General features: G+C 35.7%; 2 protein-coding genes, 1 long non-coding RNA gene and 1 pseudogene across 5 annotated transcripts in view; 2 read left to right on the forward strand and 2 right to left on the reverse strand.

Annotated features, from left to right (window-relative positions):
- The window catches only part of LOC107703588 (FYN-binding protein-like), an 11,974-nt gene extending 9,909 nt beyond the window's left edge, over nt 1–2,065 (reverse strand). For 2 of the 3 annotated variants that reach the window (XM_016506274.1, XM_016506273.1), the window contains exons 1-2: nt 1,960–2,065; nt 1,165–1,284 (exon numbers count right to left, since the gene is read on the reverse strand). Coding sequence is in view for 1 of the 3 variants with exons in the window: in XM_016506277.1 (XP_016361763.1) it covers nt 1,960–1,962 (3 nt within the window). In the remaining 2 variants the exon portion in view is untranslated. The remainder of the gene's footprint in view (nt 1–1,164; nt 1,285–1,959) is intronic. The other variant, XM_016506277.1, reaches the window with a different exon arrangement.
- On the forward strand, nt 424–3,406 carry LOC107703591 (uncharacterized). Its single transcript, XR_001635847.1, has 3 exons — nt 424–856; nt 3,195–3,247; nt 3,328–3,406. It is a non-coding gene; the product is annotated as an uncharacterized LOC107703591 (long non-coding RNA).
- On the reverse strand, nt 3,127–6,461 carry LOC107703590 (coiled-coil domain-containing protein 80-like; annotated as a pseudogene).
- A 3,658-nt stretch (nt 6,462–10,119) lies between these two features.
- LOC107703592 (NAD(P) transhydrogenase, mitochondrial-like) overlaps nt 10,120–19,570 on the forward strand; it is a 43,323-nt gene continuing 33,872 nt past the window's right edge. Inside the window, exons 1-6 of the mRNA XM_016506279.1 lie at nt 10,120–10,220; nt 12,258–12,448; nt 16,068–16,297; nt 16,377–16,594; nt 17,944–18,031; nt 18,226–18,314. Of these exons, the coding sequence (XP_016361765.1) occupies nt 12,301–12,448; nt 16,068–16,297; nt 16,377–16,594; nt 17,944–18,031; nt 18,226–18,314 (773 nt within the window). The 5' untranslated portion in view covers nt 10,120–10,220; nt 12,258–12,300. The remainder of the gene's footprint in view (nt 10,221–12,257; nt 12,449–16,067; nt 16,298–16,376; nt 16,595–17,943; nt 18,032–18,225; nt 18,315–19,570) is intronic.

Here is a 19,570-nt window from a genome sequence, read left to right on the forward strand (position 1 = left end):
AAAGAAACCTGGGCTTCCATACCACCTCAGCAGTGCCACAAACTGATCACCTCCATGCCACGCCGAATTGAGGCAGTAATTAAAGCAAAAGGAGCCCCTACCAAGTATTGAGTACATGTACAGTAAATGAACATACTTTCCAGAAGGCCAACAATTCACTAAAAATGTTTTTTTTATTGTTTTTTTATTTTTTATTTTTTATTATACTTATGAAGTATTCTAATTTGTTGAGATAGTGAATTGGTGGGTTTTTGTTAAATGTGAGCCAAAATCATCACAATTAAAAGAACCAAAGACTTAAACTACTCCAGTCTGTGTGCATTGAATTTATTTAATACACGAGTTTCACAGTTTGAGTTGAATTACTGAAATAAATGAACTTTTCCATGATATTCTAATCTATTGAGATGCACCTGTATTTATTTATTTATTATGGTCTTTCGGATTAATTGTTTAACCCCAGTGTCCCATGCTGGGGAGAAGATAGGCACAAAATCTATCATTTTTTGGGTTAATTTCAGACTCTGTTGCAGGATCTGAAGTTATTTTGCATGGTTAAATTATAATGTGACCGTGACTGCTAGACTTTCTAGTTGCAAACGTTAGTCGAACATGTCCATAGTTGATGTGATGAACTACACCTGTGTGAATTTGCACCAAAACCTTCATTGACGTCATTTTGTTTGCAGATGCCACTTGGATTGATCGTTTGTTATCTAATGCAGTGAGATCACACAAAGAGCATGTCTGTGTAATCTCAGACATGGCATCAGGTTCAGTAATGTACAACTGACATCAAACGGCTGTCGTGGAAAAATCAGCTGAGCTCAAATGAAGTGAAGACCCAGAGTCAGAGGTAAATGTAATTCAATTAATTGTCAAAATAAGTGTTGTGTTTGTAAATGAGTTCTAATATCTACCGAGATAAATACGGAATCCATTTGTATTTATTTATTTAGTTATGGCCGTTACTACTAACAACAGCTGTACTGTTCAAGGCTCCCGACATGCAAAGCAGCCTCACAAAAAGTCCATAGTTCCATTCTTTGGATAGATGATTTGTGTAATGTGTGTTTTGAATATGAGCCCTGGCATGTGTTAACACGTGCTTAACAAAGAGCCAATGGATGGTCAGTGTGTGTTTCTCAGATGGTTATGGAGAACCTTAGATGACCATGAGAAGGTGATTTGGGAGATCCCACATTGTGACTGATGCAATCTGAAACAGGTGTCCTAGTTTCACTTTGTTGACGTGGTATTATGGAGCTGAATCTGAATGGTTTGCTGTGACCACAAAGAACAAAACCAGATATAAAATTAAACCGGTCTGTGACACATTCTAGCTATGGTTAAAAAGAGCGATTCATTGAAGGTAAGGTGCATCTAGCCAATAAAACCAGATGACAGAAGAATTCAAGAGAAACTTAAGTGTGTTTTCAGATGAAGAGGAACCGAGTTGTGTCGGTGAAGCAAAAACTGGCCAAACATTACACAATCTTTTTTTACACAATCTAATTTTGCAAAAACACATGATAAAATCCCCTAAACGTTCCCCAGATGAACTGTATTTTTAAAATGTGAATTGTGTTTGAAAGTTGCTGTGAAATTTTGTAGGAAACACAGCATTTAATTTCATAGCATGTTATTTTCTGTGTATCTTTTACTTATCAATCCACCAAACAAACCCTATGATAATGGAAATTACGAGCACATACATGACCAATAGAAATATTTTAGGTGAAAAGTAACATGAGTTAATAAGTAGACGAACAGGGAAAGATTAACACAGTGTGCTAGGAAAGACAGTTTATGCAGAAAAACTCCTGCACCTTCACAAGTTAACCATCTGATTTCATACCATAAATTTCTCTGAACCAGTATCTCTAAAAACTGCCATAAAGTTAGACACCGGTCAATACTATGTGACAATTCAAGGATGAAACCAGAAAGAGCACTCACCATGGTGGTGGAGCCAAAAAAATATCCTCTCCTAGATGTTCACATGGACTGGTAGCTCACAACCGGACTAATGAATGTGTTTCTGTTCGCTTCAGTTTATTTGTGACTGTTAATGCCTGCCCACTCCTGTCTACTTCCCCTATCTGACCGCTGCACGGTCATCACAGGAAGCCCTATCGCTCTCCTCATCAAATCTATTTGCGTATTCCGTACTGCACAATTGCTCTTTCTATACTCACATGCTTCCCTGCTCAACATGATACTATAAGAAAAATACTATAAGAACACATATGAAAACACTGAAGCATTTCAATTTTTTTTTCTTAATTAGCTTGACACTCATTGTTGACAAGTTATATTCACATTTTAAGAAAAAAAAAAAAATATATATATATATATATATATATATATAAAGTTTCAAAAATATGAGGTCAGTAAAAATTGTCTTTAAAGAAATGAATTTTGTTATTAAATTCATTAAAAGTGACAAAGACATTGATTGCAATGTTATAAAAGATTTCTATTTCAAATAAATGCTGTTCTTTCTATTCATCAAAGAATCCTGAAAAAAAAATGTATCATGGTTTACACAAAAATATTAAGCAGCACAAATGTTTTCAACATTTCACCATAATAAAAAACATTTTTTTGAGCACCAAATCAGCATACTAGAATGAAATTTGAAGGTAATTCTAAATAATTCGCTGCTTAAAAATCCCAGCTTTTCTAACACAGGAATAAATTACATTTTAAAATATATATAAAAAACTATTTTAAATTGTAATAATATTTTAAAATATTACTGGTTTTACCTTTTTTTTTATCAAACTAATGTAGCCTTGGTTAATAAGAAATTTCTTGGCAAAAACATAAAAAAATCTAACCAACCCCAAACTTTTGAACAGTAGTGTAACTCATTACTTATAAAGACAGTGAAGACACTCAGGCATTTTCTACAGCTTAGAAAAATAGCCTTTAATGTCAACAGCTTTGAAAAACAAGAATTGCACACATTATCTTTTAGGTATATTTAAGAATAGTAGCATGTACAACCAAGTGAAAGTTACATTTTACAGGGCACAGCAACAACAGGTAAGATAGCTGTATGAATTTCATACAAGATCTATTTATTAGAGGTAAAGTTTTGCATCACATGATATGGGGATGACAAATGTCCAAATGCATGCCATGTTCATTTTATGCATGTCTAATGTCTTTTTTTGGATGACTTTTAGTCCTCAGATATGTGGTACAAGTAGCCATCCTCTGTCTCTTCTGTGTAACCATGGTAAGTACCGGTATTCTCATCTGGACAGCGAATTCCAAAAGTTTGCTGTAATTTCTGTTCCTGTTGACGCAATTCCATAGAGTCCACAAGGTCATAGATGCTTCCCATGGACCACATTGGAGATGGGAACCAGGCCTTTACGTCTCCGTCCTTACCCACCACTAGCATGCTGAAGTAGTCCCGGTTTATCTTCAACTGATTTCTGAGACTCTCCACCACATCCTGCGAGAGCGTCTCCTTCTCAGGTTGACATTTTCCTGTAGGTTATGATAAATATTCCATAACCATTCTATAATATGTGATGTTGAAGCTTTATGTTTTACTTGCAAGAAATGAGGAAGAGTTTATGATTTCACCATTCAATGGAAAAAACTCCACTGTTCCTGAAGCTGTCGATCCAGTACCCACAATCTTCAAGAAGGCAAAATGACGAATACCTGTACATGTTGATTCAATTTTTAGTTTGGTTACCAAACGTAGAATGAATTTACTCTCTTAAAAATAAAGATTCCAAAAAGGGGGTTTCGCAGTGATGCCATTGAAGAACCAATTTGAGTTCCCAAAAGAACTTTTCAGTGGACAGTTCTTTTAAGGAACTTTTTTTTTTCTAAGCGTGAAAAACATTTTAATAATCTAAAGAAACTTTTTCCACTATAAAGAATGTTTCTTGCAATGGAAAGGTTCTGCGGATGTTAAAGGTTCTTCAAGAAACCATTGATTCCAATAAAGACCTTTTATTTTTAAGAGGGTATCACTGTTCATTTTTTGAAGAAATATCCACAAAAGCTCAGAGAACATGATGCATACAGTACCCAGTTGACACTCCTGTCCATTGAGCGCCTGAAGCTGCTGGTGGAATGAGTAGTCATCTACAGTGGGTGCTGAGATGATCAGAAGTCTTCGTTTAGACATAAACCTGAAAATCCACACATAATAATCAGAACAATTGGAATGATTAGTAATCATAGTTTAAAGCGTTGGGAAACTCATGGTGTTTACCTCAGAAGCGAGTTCTCCTCCTTATTGTTCGTTTCGGCTTTAGAGCAGGGTAATGGAGCTTTTCTCTCCTCTTCCTTCTCAGACCGACGTGATGGAAAGCTGTCAATGTAATCCAGTAAATCAGAAGGAGCTGTTGGCTTGTTGAAAACCCTGTTAAGCTAAAACCACAAGATGTATGCCTTTGATTCGGTAGTCTTTCAAAGTCATTGTGAATTAGGAGAAAATGAAGTGTTCTTACGTTAGGCCTCAGGTCATAGTCAGTCAACGCCATTGAGAAGTTTTCGGAGTCCAGCCCATATTCTCTGCGGATCTCGCTGATTAACTCAGGGTTTCTGAACTTTTCTGGCAGGGATGCTTGTAGAGGCTCTGAACCTGTTTCAAAAAGAGCATCATGCATCATGCATTTCAGTGCAGCACAAATACATAAGCTTTAGAGCTGGGTAAAAAAAATAACGATTTTCATATGAATTGTTCTTCATTTTAACAATCTGAATATCGACTGCACAGCTAAACAAATATGACCCAATCACGAACAAATGACATGAGCTGGATCTTTTTAGTGAATCAAAAACTATCAAAAAGTCTGGTTCAGTTAACAAACAAATGACTCTTTTGAACTGGTTCTTTTAAGTGAATCAATAACGTACAGTACAATGCAGCAATTGTGGTTCAATTCATGAACAAATGCCTATTTTGAGGGAACTCTGTATTCACACCCAGTCCTAATAAGCTTCATAAATATTTTTTCACAAGTTGTTTACTGTAAAATGTGCAAACAGGTGTTTATACATTTGAATTACCATGTTGGTAGTGTTGAATGTGTAGCGTAGGATTACGTTCTGAACCCATGATGGACAGACCTTTCTTTGAGAAAAGTCACAGCTACGTAGCTCATTATCATCTCTCTGTTTGATATAGTGACTTGAGACATCACTTGGGGATGAAATCACCTATGCCAAAAAATAAACCATAATAATCAGATACAGTCTTCCAAGGAGAGCTGCAAATAGGCTTTGGATCTTCTTAACAATCAAGAACTTACAAGGAGTCTTCTTCTCCCTTTGAGGTTTTGCATGAAGTCTTTGAGAGCTGCCTTTTCCTTATCATCTGCTTCTCGTTGTGACTTCCTCCTCCCTCCTTTGCCCTTTTTCTTCTTGCCATCATTTCCGTTGCCTTTCTTTTTGGAGCTTGAATGGTCAACGGTTTGTTCTCCTTTGAACTCCTCATTGAGGGTGTCAAAATTAGATTTTGCACTAGCATGTGTTTTATCTGCTTCCGAAGCTTTTTTCACTCCTGTTACCGGCTCTGGGTGTCTGTCACTATCTGGAGTTTTCTTCTGGTCGTCGTGCTTCAGTCTCTCATTTCCACTGGATCCAGATTTTGAACCTGCTTTAGCTGATGGTTTGCCGTCGCCTGAGCTACCTGTCGTTTTACGGATGACAAATCGTGACCATCCGCTCAAAATATCTTGTACTTTGTTTCTCAGTGTTGCCTTTTTGTCTAGACGTATCTTCTGTGTGAGGAAGATGGACGTGGAATTCGCATGCCTCTGTGGGCTGAAGGTCCTACGCTTGCTGGAACCCTGTTTCTTCACCACTATCCTCTTCTTTGTGATCTTGCATTTTACTGGTAACCCCTTTCTTGCGACCTTCTCCAACTTTCGCACAGGCAGCTGATCGATGACCTCAAGAATGGCCTCAACACGAACCGGGTAAGGAAATCTCTCACTAACCCTCATGTTCTTCTTCAGAATCAGCATGGAGAAGGTATGGTCCTCCAGCTCAAGGTAATGGAGAAGTTTGCTTACCATTTCAGAGTCCATGACCTCCACAGTGGCTTCTCCTTGCAAGTTTGTAAGTTGGATTTTGCCTTCCATCATGGCATTCTGAATAATAGTGACGATGAGCGTGTCTCTCTCTGCCAAGCGACAGTTCAGTCCTTCAGACTCCTGGATCTGCTTCTCCATCATACGCAGATAGTTGTCACTGTGTGATGGTGCGGTTATCACCCACAGGCGGTGTTTCCCGGCAAAATCAGCCAAGAAGTCAGATTCTGATGGACTCTCGGGAGCCCCATCTGACCCAATGTCCTCCTTGGGAGTTGCAGGGCCACTTTGATTCTTCCCTTGGTGCTTTTTCTTGCCTCCTTTTGCTGAAAGCACTGGGCTGTTGATCAAGTGTGCCAACAGAAGCAGGAAGATCCACAGACGAGGCATATCGAGACTTCACACTCTCCACTAACCAACAGAGTGAGGAGGCAGAGAGAGAAATAGCAGCTTCTGGTTCACATTAGAGTTTGACCTTGTTACAGGAAACTCTTGGAATTTCTAAACTTCAAAGCAATGTTGAGCTGTGTGGCATGCAGAGCAGCTTCTTGCGCCTCATAACTTTGTGTCTGCACGGAGGAAGAGCTGTTGTAGGAGAAGAATGAAATGGCAGGATGGAACCCAACCCCTTCACAACTTCAGTGTGACTTGATCTTAGTTGTCAACATTTAATTTATTTTGGCTATTGCTTTAGTGGACAATATTATTGCAGATTATATCTTGACAGTTTTAGTGTGTGTTCTGAAGGTCGATATTGCAGGTGAATAAGAGTAACATACATTTTTACATTAATTCACAAAGGCAAACCAGTCTTTGTTGTTTCGGCTCACTCTCGATGCATCTGCAAAACAGACATCAAAACTATGATGATTAGAACCAGAACTCCAAAAATCTTACTGTATTTCTTGTTGTGAGGCTAACTTACATGCAAATCTAAACTTGTTTTTATATCAAACTAAATAAACATGTCAAATAAACAAATAATTTTTTAGACGTGCTGTGACACTGTAAAATGTATTTCTTATTAATACACTGAAATTAGTAAGAAACACATTTGCTTAAAGAAATGCAAGTCCATCACCCATGATATTATCAGCTAGGAAGTGAAAGAAAAGGTTGAAAGTGTAAAGCTTACATTTTTAGATAGAAACTGTAGATAGCAAAGTTATTAATGCTCAGGATGACTGAAAAATAAGATATTACATGTGATCCAAACATAAAATAAAACATGTTAAACGTTGTCCCTTTAAAACAGCCCTTTTACATTAACATCTAAATGTACACTGAAACATATACAGTATAATATAAGAGAACTATAAATAAGGTGGAAAAGCATTCTTTTAATTAATGCATTGGATTTTTATTTGTCATATATATATATATAGTGCAAAGCTTAAACTTTTTTCCAGGTGTGAGAAGAATTGCAAAAAGTGGCCGTATCAATCTGGGTCGGAGTTAATAGTTTACAGTCATGGTACACAAACATTCGACAGATGGATTTAGTTGAACAGGAACATATGAGAGACAAAGGGGAAACTTGAAACAGCACCAGCCAGTGCTGATAGAACATATGGAAATGGTGTATTCAATGCAAACATTTATTTAATTATAATTATGATATTTTTAAACTTACATGTACATTTTAAGATTGTTTAAATCACTGTTACTTGTTGAATTGTTTTAATTTATTATTACTGACCAAATGTTTATAATTTGTATTGCTCTGCTGTTAACTACCTTGAGTTCCACTAACTAACCAGTTAGACTGTACAGTGTTCGAGAGGTTACTAAACCAAAAAATAATGTCAGGCTGAAAGTTCATCAGGTCAAAAATTGTGTGGTTTGGGGACTTTATATAGCCTGAATGTAGCCTGTAAACAGACTGGATGTAGAACTGTAATTGCGCAGTGCACACTGCAGCAGTAAATCAAGAACCTAGTCATCTGGGTCTCCTTTCTCAAAATTTGTCAGATTTTTTTTTTTTTATGTGAGTTGCATTGAGTGTTTTAAGTATTGTCCTTGTCTACTACCTCCCTCTGCTGGACATGTGAATCTCTATGTCCAAAAAGTTGTCATCACATAAATCTATCAAAGATTTTGGTTAAATATTACTGCTTTCCAATTAACTTAACACAAATAAATAAATAAAAACAAAATAAACAGAATATGTATTTATATAAAAAAATATTTTTAATAAAGCACAACTGGGACTCTTGTTATCCCTCTCACTAATTAAAACTGTAATCATTTAATTGTTAAACAGTTCATCTTTTGCCCTTCCTCTCGATCTGTGCCAACTATTATTGAGATTTTGTCTCTCTGTCTTTTGACCAGGTTTTTGATTGAAGGAATTGTTTTGAGGTGAGCAGAACGCATTAGATCAATGCATATACTATGTGTGATGGTTATTTATATGTTTTGAACATATGTTCAAGTTGATTATAAGTATATTTCTGTTTGTAAGAACATGTTGGTGTATATGAGAACAAGTTAAGAACATGTTGGTAATTTACAGGTTATGAACTTGCAGGCAATGTTCTATTTGACAGTGCTTAATGGATATGAGTCTTATAATATTTGATAAATGCTTTTATAAAGAGTTTTTATAAGAGGAATGTATTGAAGTGCTTGTTTAAATATGTTTGAAATGTTTTAATGTTGTTTAACAATTTTATATTCACCATACTGTAATAAAACAGTTAAATGAACACATAGTATTGTAATTAATTCCATGTTAACAAATAGTATGCACTTCAATGGTTCCTTAATAAAAGTATCTAAATTGTTAACAGACTGTTTTATATTGAAGAAATTGCTCAGTAACATACCAACTGATTTTAAAGGTCAAGACAACTTTTTTAGTTTGTTATTGGTTGCTTATAAAAAAGCAATAACAAAGAAATGAATTGAATTGAATTGAACGCCTTTATTGTCATTGTATTTGTCTGTATACAACGAAATTAGGAGCACTACTCCTGACTGGTGTTAGAAAAACAAACATATAACCAGACAATAAATACTTAAGACTGTACAGTACAATTTTACAAGTAAATACAACAAGTGACTGAGTCCTGATATTCACATTGAGCAATCCGAGTAAAGTGACCATTTATAGTATTGCACGTTGGCCTTCACCTTGATATGCACAGTAAGTTTATACAAAAGTACAATTTAAATGGAATGAGTAACTGTGGTGATTTAGTGACTAGAGATAGTATTGCACATTGACATATAGTGTATATTATTGCACATATATTGCACAAATGGCTGGATGAGAATCCACCAACAAATGAAGAGTGGATAGAGATTGTAAAGGATATGGAGAAAATGACCTTTTCTCTAAGACTAAGTATGGATACATTTTATAAGAATTGGTGGAAATGGTTAATACACAGGAAGTAACCCCTATCATGAAAATAACTGTATAAAAAGGATGTAAGAACTGTATGTGATACCTCTGGTGACTATGCATTGTCCTTGTCTACTCCCTCTGCTGTCTAATCAGTTCTTTGTTATTTATTTATTGTATTCAGAGTTATGTTAAAAGAAATAAAAATAAAAAAAAGTTTAAAAATACCACTTGCTGCAGTAATTACTACAATAAAACTGGTTACCAGGGGTGTAAATAAATGTAAATAAATAAGTAAATAAATGAATGAATGAACGAGCTTGTCTCGTTCAAACACGTTTGAATGAAATAACATTTTAATTTATTATGGTATACGGTGCAAACTATAACTGGGTAACCATGGTAGATTGGTAACGTTAGTTACCATGGTACAACTTTACAACTGCCATTACAAAAAAGTTGAATCCCAGTTTTTAATCTCCCACAAACCAAAAGCAACACAATTTGACATCACATCGACAAACTTTTTGTTTGTCTTTTAATTAAATGTTGTTGTCGAAAAAATTTTTTTTTATCCCTAAACTGTGCCCAGTTATGTTATTCAAAAGAGAAACGAATGTCAGTTAAATCTCGTTAACAAACGCGCACAGCACATGACTGATTTACATGCGTTGATTGACGGCCGAATGAAACCACAGAAGCGGCGCAGATAGAGGTGAGCGCGAGTGCTTCCGGGTGGCGGCTGTAAGCTGGGTGTCCCCGCATTCAGAGGTCGCTCATTGATTCTCTGTCTCGGCTCGGTGAGAATTTCAATTCCTCATTATCGATCTCCGCCACCTTATCATTTGATCGCAGGAAATGCATACACTTAGCTAACAAGCTAGTGTATTACGAAAAGGATTGAAGGGGAAATGAGCGCTTGTGCCCGCCTTCTGTCGGCTCACCGACCCTGAAGCCGCAATGCTCTTCCGAAAATATACCATGCAAACGCATGCATTTGATGTAGCGATAACAGATTTGAATTAATAGGACTGGTGTTCTTGAGCTGCATTATATGAATGTAAATATGCTAAAGCGTTTATAAATATATGCGGAAATTCTGCGTGACTTATGCCATTGAGTTGTTTGAATGAATGACTTTTGCATTGCCCAATAACAAACTCTTGGCACAAGGGCGAGCATCGTTATTTTTTATCCTAATCCCTCCTCATCGCATATGTTCAATAATGTGATTTTCTAAACCTTGGTAGTATATAGATTCAAGTTAACGTAAGTTACGTTGCCCCACATCTGACTTGTGTCACTTCTCTGGTGCTAGAATTAGATTCTAGTTGGCACCATAATCCAATAGTCTGTCTGCACACGTTTAATTAAAATGGTGATTTGATTGTTTCCCACGCCCTCGTACATGCATAACCACTGCAGTGCTTTTATGTGTGGGATGCATCTCTAAAAAAAGGGAGAATTATACAGGTGTCTACTGGTGTATAAGTGGAAACTGAGTCTTTCTGGCACATTCCATGAATACACAAGACTTTGGGTGCCCCTTTTAAACATTTTGTTGTGAGACCTGCTAGATATGTTTGAAAAAGTATTTGGCTAACATAAAATGTAGCAGCTCATTTTAAATGCTTCATGCTTGTATCACCGCTTAAAATTGTGAGACTTCCTACCTGAGAGGTCTTGACCACATAAGTATTTAAAAATTAAAATCACATCATATGTCAGTGTCATTATGATGTTTAGAAAATTTTAATAGAATAATGCTATTCAATATTATAAAAAATATGATTCTTTAAAATTAATTTAAATTGATCAAAAGCTGCAAAACAATATTTTTTTCTCACACTAGCAATATTTTGTACCCTAAAAAGAATATTTTTATCTGAGATTTGTTTTTAGAAGTTTCCTTAATGATTATTTTCATGTATTTTGTATTTTCTGGAGAAGACTTGCAGACAGTGTTTATGGTGTTGTAGACAATAAAGTACCTAAAAGGCCCCCTGTCTGTAAGCTGCTACTGTATGACCTGCACCGGCCCACTCAGAAAAAACCCTTATCACCTTCATATGCGATAGACCTTACCTAAACAAATACACTTCTACACATTTCTGTGTTTGCCTTAGTGTGACCTTGACTGTTTCACCCTGTGGATTAATTGATCGGTGTCGTGTCGCTACAAATAGTCTGTAGGTAACTGTAGATATAATTGAGAATAATAAAGAATAATTAAGAAAAGCTATAGAAACAAAATATACTTTTTTTTTTCTTTTTTCTTGAAATGCTATTAAAAATGCTAGTTTGAGACCAATTGTTGTTTGGTAGTTGTTTTTTTTGTGTGTGTAATAAAATTACAAAATCTGAACAAAATTGTTAATTTTGAATAATTGTTTTATAATTACAATTTTCTAAATTTCACATATGTTATATATGTTTAATTTTTTTCAATTTTTCCAATTTTTTCCAATTCACCAAGGCTTAACAAACAATTCTTATTATTATCAATGTAGGATCATAATATGCTGCTTGATATTTTTTTTTTTGTAGAAACTGTGACACATTTTACTTTATCCTTTTTGCTAAATTGAATGTATCTTTAAGTATTAATTTCTTAAAAAAATTGTATTGATATTTACTCTATGAAGATGTGAGGACTTAGTGACTTAACGCCCAGTTAACAGTCGCCCACTTGTGTGAACTCAACTGTGAGCATATGTGTGTCACCTTGGAGGTGGGTAAACAACTGCGCTGCAGTGACTGGGGCAGAGTGGAGCATTATGGGATAGGTCAGCCGGCTCACTTTTTTTTTTCCCTCTCTCTGTCTCCCTCACATGTAGGAGGAGGGTCGTTCCGACTGCACAGCTCCTCCTTGTGTCTCCGATGGCGAGTCTTCTGCGTGTGGTAGCCACCAGCTGTTCCAGCCCCCTGTTCTCCAGGCTGGCCTGTGCTAAGAGTGTCCGGACAGTGAAGACACCATGCGTGCGGTTCTTTAGGACCCATCAAGCCCTCTCTCGCCTCGCAAGTCCAGGTAACGTGCTGGAATATTGAGTTGTTATATAACGCATTTAGTTTCAGACATTCGGTTTTAGTAATCGGGCAAGGTGGTTGAGGACATTAAATCATGTTTGATATGTTCCCCCCCCCCAGTATATATTGAAAGACCTTGAGTATGGTTCGCTTATGCTTATGCATAAACACAAGTTGTTTTACCTCAGCAGATTTTGTTTTAAAGTATGACAAAAGTGAATGAAACATTCCCAAACTTCTTTCTACTCTTCTCCTAATATTTCTGTAGCAGTCCATGTGCAGTGACTCTCAAGGTCAGTGTGTCCCTCCCCTGCTTGTTCTGTCACTATTACCTGCATTGAAGGTCTCCGGATATGAATGAGTGTACTGTAAGTGACCTGTGTAGCGTACTGGCTGCTTGGGTACAGCGTTTGTTGGAGATCTGCCATTAATTGCAGATGTTTTTTTGAGAGGGGGAGGAATGGTAATGACAGCTGAGGCAGGTTATTTCTGGCACCGTGTCAGCTGAGGAACCAGGACTGTGGCACAGCTCGTGCGGGAGAATGCCTGCTGGGAAAAGAAACACATGTCTATGGTGACTGCCAGCATTCAGTTTGGTTATAAGGGGTTTGTGGGCCTCAGATATTCGCTTTGTTTCCATTTACATCTGGAAGTACAAAAAAAGCAATTAAATATACTTAGTAAATATTTTAGTTTAATTTATGTATTTATTTATTGGCACAGTACCATTCAAAAGTTTATGGTCGGTATGATATTTTTAAAATTCTTTTGAAAGAAGTCTCTTATGTTCACCGAGGCTACATTTGATCAAAAATACAATAAAAGCAGTAATATTGTGAAACATAATTACAATGTAAAATAACGGTTTTCTATTTTATTATTTTTTTTAAATGTAATTTATTCCAGTGATGGCAAAGCTGCATTTTCAGCAGCCATTGCTCCAGTCTTCAGTGTCACGTGACCCTTCAGAAATCATTCTAATATGTTACAAAAGATTTCTAAATGTCATTACTGTCAGTTTTGATCAGTTTAATGTCTCCTGAATAAAAGTATTTATATATGTTTTTCATTTAAGTAAAATCTTACTGAGCCCAGACTTGAACAGTAGTGTGTATTTTAAGTTCTTTATGAAGTATGTGTAATTATTATAAAGCTGGTCAGATTTGACACTGGCATGCTCATGTCATAAAATAGTCACATGTTTTCACCAAGAACAAAAAAGTGAATTGCCCTTGCATATGCCAGAAAGCAAAACTGATTTAAGTTGTCCTGTTAAGTTTTTAATCAAATAGCTTTAATTACTCAATGTAAAACTTGAACTTGGTGGCATAAAGTGGCCTTAAACATATTTGAACGCTTATGCTACCATAAATTTAATTGCATTGATACAAAATATCAAAGTAATGCAGGTTTCCAAGAGAGCAAAAGAAAATCATCAACTTAATGCCATTTTTGTAACAGTAAATGCCACTGGTCTGTATTGGTTCGATATCTAATGCAATGATATTCATTTATTTTTCAGCCATATTTGCATATGGCTGAAGTGTCCAAATACTTTTTGAGTTGCCTTTGCTCTCAGTGGTCCAGTTTAACAGCCTCCAGGTCCAGTCTATGATTCACGTGAGCTTGTGTTGTTGTTATATATATAAATCAGGCCTGTGGTGGAATTTTCCACAAGCGACCTCCTGCTACCAATAGCAGAACTTGACTTGGATGACTTCTTGATGCATATTCAGCCTGTCTAAACCACATGTTGTTTGCACATCTTTTACAGACCAAAGCACACAAAATGAAGCTGTGCATAAAAATTCAACTTGATTTACTTTATTATTACACATCCTAAAACCCAGCCGTGCTCTGTTTTACAGCTTGAATTCTCAGTTATATTTTTGAAATTATGACTGCAGAATTGGAGCTGTTCCAATGCTACAAAGACTTGCTTTACTGTAAAACCACAAGTCTTACAGAGACCTCATGGATCTACAGTCGATTACAAAGGTCTCAAAGATTTTACACATTTTTTTTTAACCACCCATTGATCTTTTATGAACTGCTTCACCAGTTGTTAGTCTGACTCATCTTTATTGTACTGCTTTTCTCTTTGACCTATCCTTGAGTTCAGAATGGAGAATCTGCACAGTTAGAAATGGTCTAAAGCGATATTGGCCATGAGAGCAGCCTGAGATCAGCTTTTCACACTTCAATTTGTTTCTGTGGTACTAGGCTCTCTAAACAGAAAATTTGTCTGAGGATTGAGTCAAATTTCATGTTGCCGACTAAAAAGGTGAACATTTTAAAGATATAAAGAATCACAATATGAGTTGTTGCTAGTGTTGTAATTTTAAAATAAAAATCTAATTTTCAGACATTAAATATTAGTAATTTAGTACTATTTTTTTAATCTAAAGAATTTGTAATTATTTTGTAGCATATAAAATTACAATTTAATAATGAAAAATAATCTAAAGTGTTCTTACATAACACAATTATAATACAATGTAAAGATTTTTACTATACAACAGAAAATAAAATATTTTTTATTTTGTTTAAAAAAATAAGCTATAATAATTATATAGTATATAATGTGTGAAATTGAATGTGTAAAAATACTTTAATACTTTATTTTAAAACAACATGTAAAAATAGAGTAAAATACTTTAGATTTAAAACTACTAAAATCTAATGACTAATGATTGTATGATAATTGTTAGAATGAAATATAACATTTAATTATATCCATATAAATAAAATAGCATTTATTTATAATTATTTTATATTATAATTAAAATAAAATGTGAATATTTATGCTTATTAATTGTTTCTAACTATTTAATTACTAAGCTAAGTTGTCTTAAACATGAACTCAGAAACCTGCATTTCTCATAGTACCTCGAGAAAACTATTCGTTATCATTCCCGTTAATCTCAATGGCATTTGCTCTGCTGGTGCAGGACCCACCTTTTGAACTTTTGCATTTGGCATGCACATTTAGGCCCAATCCCAATTATATTTTATACCCCTTCCCCTACCTCTTCCCCTTGTCCCTTGAAACTGTCAAGGGGGTAGGGGTGAAAATATTCCCCTAAGAATTGAGACACCACTACTATACGTCACACATCATCATACGTTGTCCTACCTCCTACATACACACACCTATACTGGTGTGCTGGTGTGCATTAGAGCCTTTAATTACCGTTCTATATTAATGTGCTGCTTACTGACACACACACATATACTGGAGATCGCGCAGCTCACACATCCAGGAGAAAAGAAACTTGTCAATGCTGCCCCACCACTTTTATTAATAACGGTTTAAATACTGAATCGCTACATTATATTTTCCAGCAACGAGAGGATAAAATTGCTGTTTTTGAAGTAAACTCACTCTAAAAAGAGAAACGCACAGACGCGCATACACGCAACTTTCATCTCTCTCTTTCTCTCGCTCTCTCTCTCTCTCTCTCGAATTGGCAATATTTGAGAAAAGGGTTTAGCGATTTATAATTATTGGGGGGACTAGCTAAGGGGAAGGGCTAAGGGGTAGAATTGGGATTGGGCCTTAGTAATAAGTTCCTCTCCAGGCTCTGGTTGATTCTGGGATTCCCTGTTTTGTTTTGCAGGCATTCCATACAAACAGCTAACTGTCGGCATTCCCAAGGAAATCTTTCAGAATGAGCGGCGCGTGGCCATCTCTCCAGCTGGAGTGGAAGCTCTCATCAAGCAGGGCTTTAATGTGGTGGTGGAGTCTGGCGCTGGAGAATCTGCCAAGTTCTCTGATGACATGTATACAAAGGCAGGAGCCACCATCAGGGACGTCAAAGATGTCTTTGCATCTGATGTTCTGCTTAAGGTACTGTTAGATTCATTCATTTTACCTTCACTTAGCTGAGTCTTCATCAGCTCTCATTCTCTCTGGCCGTTTGCTACAGGTGCGTGCCCCCGTGTTGAACTCCGCTCTGGGAGTTCATGAGGCCGACCTCATGAGTGAAGGAGCCACCCTCGTCAGTTTCATCTATCCTGCTCAGAACCCTGAGCTGATGGACCAGTTGTCCCAACGCAAAGCCACCGTCCTGGCCATGGACCAGGTGCCCCGTGTTACTATTGCTCAGGGTTATGACGCCCTCAGCTCCATGGCCAACATTGCTGGGTAAGTCCATCTAAAGCAAAAAAAAATGCATAAGGCTAGCCAACCTATTTTTTTAAATGATACAAAGCATTTTGTATCAATGTATGAATGTTTTTATAATTCAGTAATTGACCATTTTTGTTTAATGATTTTTTTAAATATATTGTTATATAATGACAATAATACTTATATTAACAATAGTACTTATTATCATTTTTTAAGTCAATACACTACAGGCAAAACCATTGTTTTTGCACTGGTCAGTTTAGAGATTTTTGGGCAATGTTGATTCCATAACATGCCTTCTTTCAGATTAGTGGAAATAAACCACTCAAAATAAACATTTAAGTGTTTATTTCATTACACTTTATATATTTATATATGTGACCCTAGACCACAAAACCAGTCATAAGGGTACATTTTTTCGAAATTGAGATTTATACATAGTCTGCAAGCTGAATAAATAAGCTTTCCATTGATGTATGGTTTGTTAGGATAGGACAATATTTGGCTGAGATACAACTATTTGAAAATCTGGAATCTGAGGGTGCAAAAAAATTAAAATATTGAGAAAATCGTTTTTAAAGCTGTCCAAATAAAGTTCTTAGCAATGCATATTACTAATCAAAAATTAAGTTTTAATATATTTACAGTAGGAAATGTACAAAATATCTTCATGGAACATGATCTTTACTTAATATCCTAATGATTTTTGGCATAAAAGAAAAATCAATAATTTTGACCCATACAATGTATTTTTGGCTTTTGCTACAGATATACCCGTGCGATTTATGACTGGTTTTGTGGTTCAGGGTCACATATGTAGATTTCATTTACAATGCATTGCTTTAAAGGCAGTTTTTTACTTTACTTTACTTTAGAAAAAGATCCAAAATCCGAATCCCCACTGTAAACCTTTAGCTTTAATATGTTAACAAAATGAAACAAGAATTTTGAATTTTACATTTTTCTGTTCTGGAAATGTGTGCAAAGTGCAAACTAGTGCATTTTTTTTTTTTATTAATTAGTTCCTCATATTTAAATGTATAACATGTCAGAACTTGGAATACAAAATAAAATGTCCTATAATTAATTGAAAAAGTATAATGATGTATATTAGTTAAAAAAATGACCCTATTCACCTGTGGTGTCTTGCCTAAATGTATTTTGTATTTTTTATTTATTTATTTATTTATTTATTTTTAGTGGGAGATACTAGACAAATAGACTTCACAGGCCAATCTTCTGTGACCCGTTAACCGAAATGTTGAATTAGTGTCAACAAATGTGATATCTGTGGCCAGCGTAAAGTGTCTTAATTCCTGCCTCATCAGCAGCTGTGACTGATGTGCGTCTGTTTTTCTTGGCAGCTATAAAGCCGTGGTCCTGGCAGCCAACAACTTTGGCCGCTTCTTTACTGGTCAGATCACAGCCGCAGGGAAGGTCCCTCCTGCTAAGGTAGAGTTGGCATAACCGCACTCACGTCCTGAGTGGTTTTTATTTTTATTTGAGTGGAGTTTGCTTGTTTCATTGCCGTACACTTCTCACATTAAGTCTTGGATGAAGATATTAGCACTGTTCATACTTTCCCAAGTTCGATTTTTCTGTTTATTTCAGAGTCTGAATTCTAAAAAGGCTGTTCATATTGGCAGGTGTTGATCATTGGAGGTGGAGTGGCTGGGTTGGCCGCTGCTGGCTCTGCCCGTGCTATGGGTGCCATTGTCAGGGGATTTGACACCAGGTAAAAAGTCATATAGCTTATAGTTACTCAAGCTAGTTTTTTTTTTTTTGTTGAAAAATTAATACTTTTCTTCAGAAAGGATGCATTAAATTGAAATGAACAGTGACAGTAGAGACTGTTTTGAACTTTATTTATCAAAAAATCCTAAAACAATGTATCATGGTATCCATAAAAATATTAAGCATCACAAATGTTTTCAACATTACTGATAATAAGAAATGTTTCTTGAGCACCAGATCAGCATATTAGAATGATTACTGAAAGATCATGTGACACTGAAGACTAATGTTTTGAGTAATGGCTGCTGAAAATTCAGCAGTGCCATCACAGGAATAACTTTTTAACATATTTTAAAATGTTAAAATAGGAAAGTTGTTTTAAGTTGTAATAATAGTTCACAATGTTAGCGTAATTTTAATTACATGCAAAAATCTAAAAAAAAAAAAAAGTTTGACCCCAAACTTTTTGTAGTGCATATATGTAGGTGATGTTATAATCACACACACACATATATTATGTAAACAAACTTTTATTTTGGATGCGATTAATCGATTTGACAGCCCTTATTACGGAACAAAACAAATTTACAAGTCAGAAAACACAACGACGAATCAGACAAACCGGAAGCGGTAGGTATAGTTTGAGACAGCGCCATTGGTTTGGGATGACTCACCGCTGACTGGACGAGACATCTGTCAATCAACGTATACAGGGAAGAACCAGCCGAAGAACAGCAGAGTCGTGGTAGAAAGTTCGGAGATGGTATTAAAGTAGCTCAGTTTAAATGTATTGTATGAATTGCCCTTACTCTGGAATAAAAAATACGGGGTGTCTATTTACATTTAGTTAAAAGTAGCTGTAAAACATCAGCTCCAGTAGCGCAGATGGATAAGCGCTTGCTGTTGGCTTTTTGACGCGATCGACCCAGGTTCAGAATTGTGATTTGCTTTGCACTTCTCGGCCACCGTACCTTATATATGTGTGTATGTGTATATATATGTATATATATATATATATGTATATATGTATGTATGTATGTATGTATATATATATATATATATATATACGTATGTATATGTGTGTGTGTGTGTGTCAGTGCTGCTTGAAAGTCTGTGAACCCTTTAGAATTTTCTATATTTCTGTATAAATATATCCTAAAAGAAAATCAGATTTTCAAGCAAGTCCTGAAAGTAGACAAAGAGAACCCAATCAAACAAATGAGATGAAAATATATACTTTGTCATTTATTTATTCAG

This window comes from Sinocyclocheilus anshuiensis, unplaced genomic scaffold (genome assembly GCF_001515605.1).
Source record: "Sinocyclocheilus anshuiensis isolate Anshui unplaced genomic scaffold, SAMN03320099.WGS_v1.1 scaffold330, whole genome shotgun sequence".
Lineage (NCBI taxonomy): Eukaryota > Metazoa > Chordata > Actinopteri > Cypriniformes > Cyprinidae > Sinocyclocheilus > Sinocyclocheilus anshuiensis.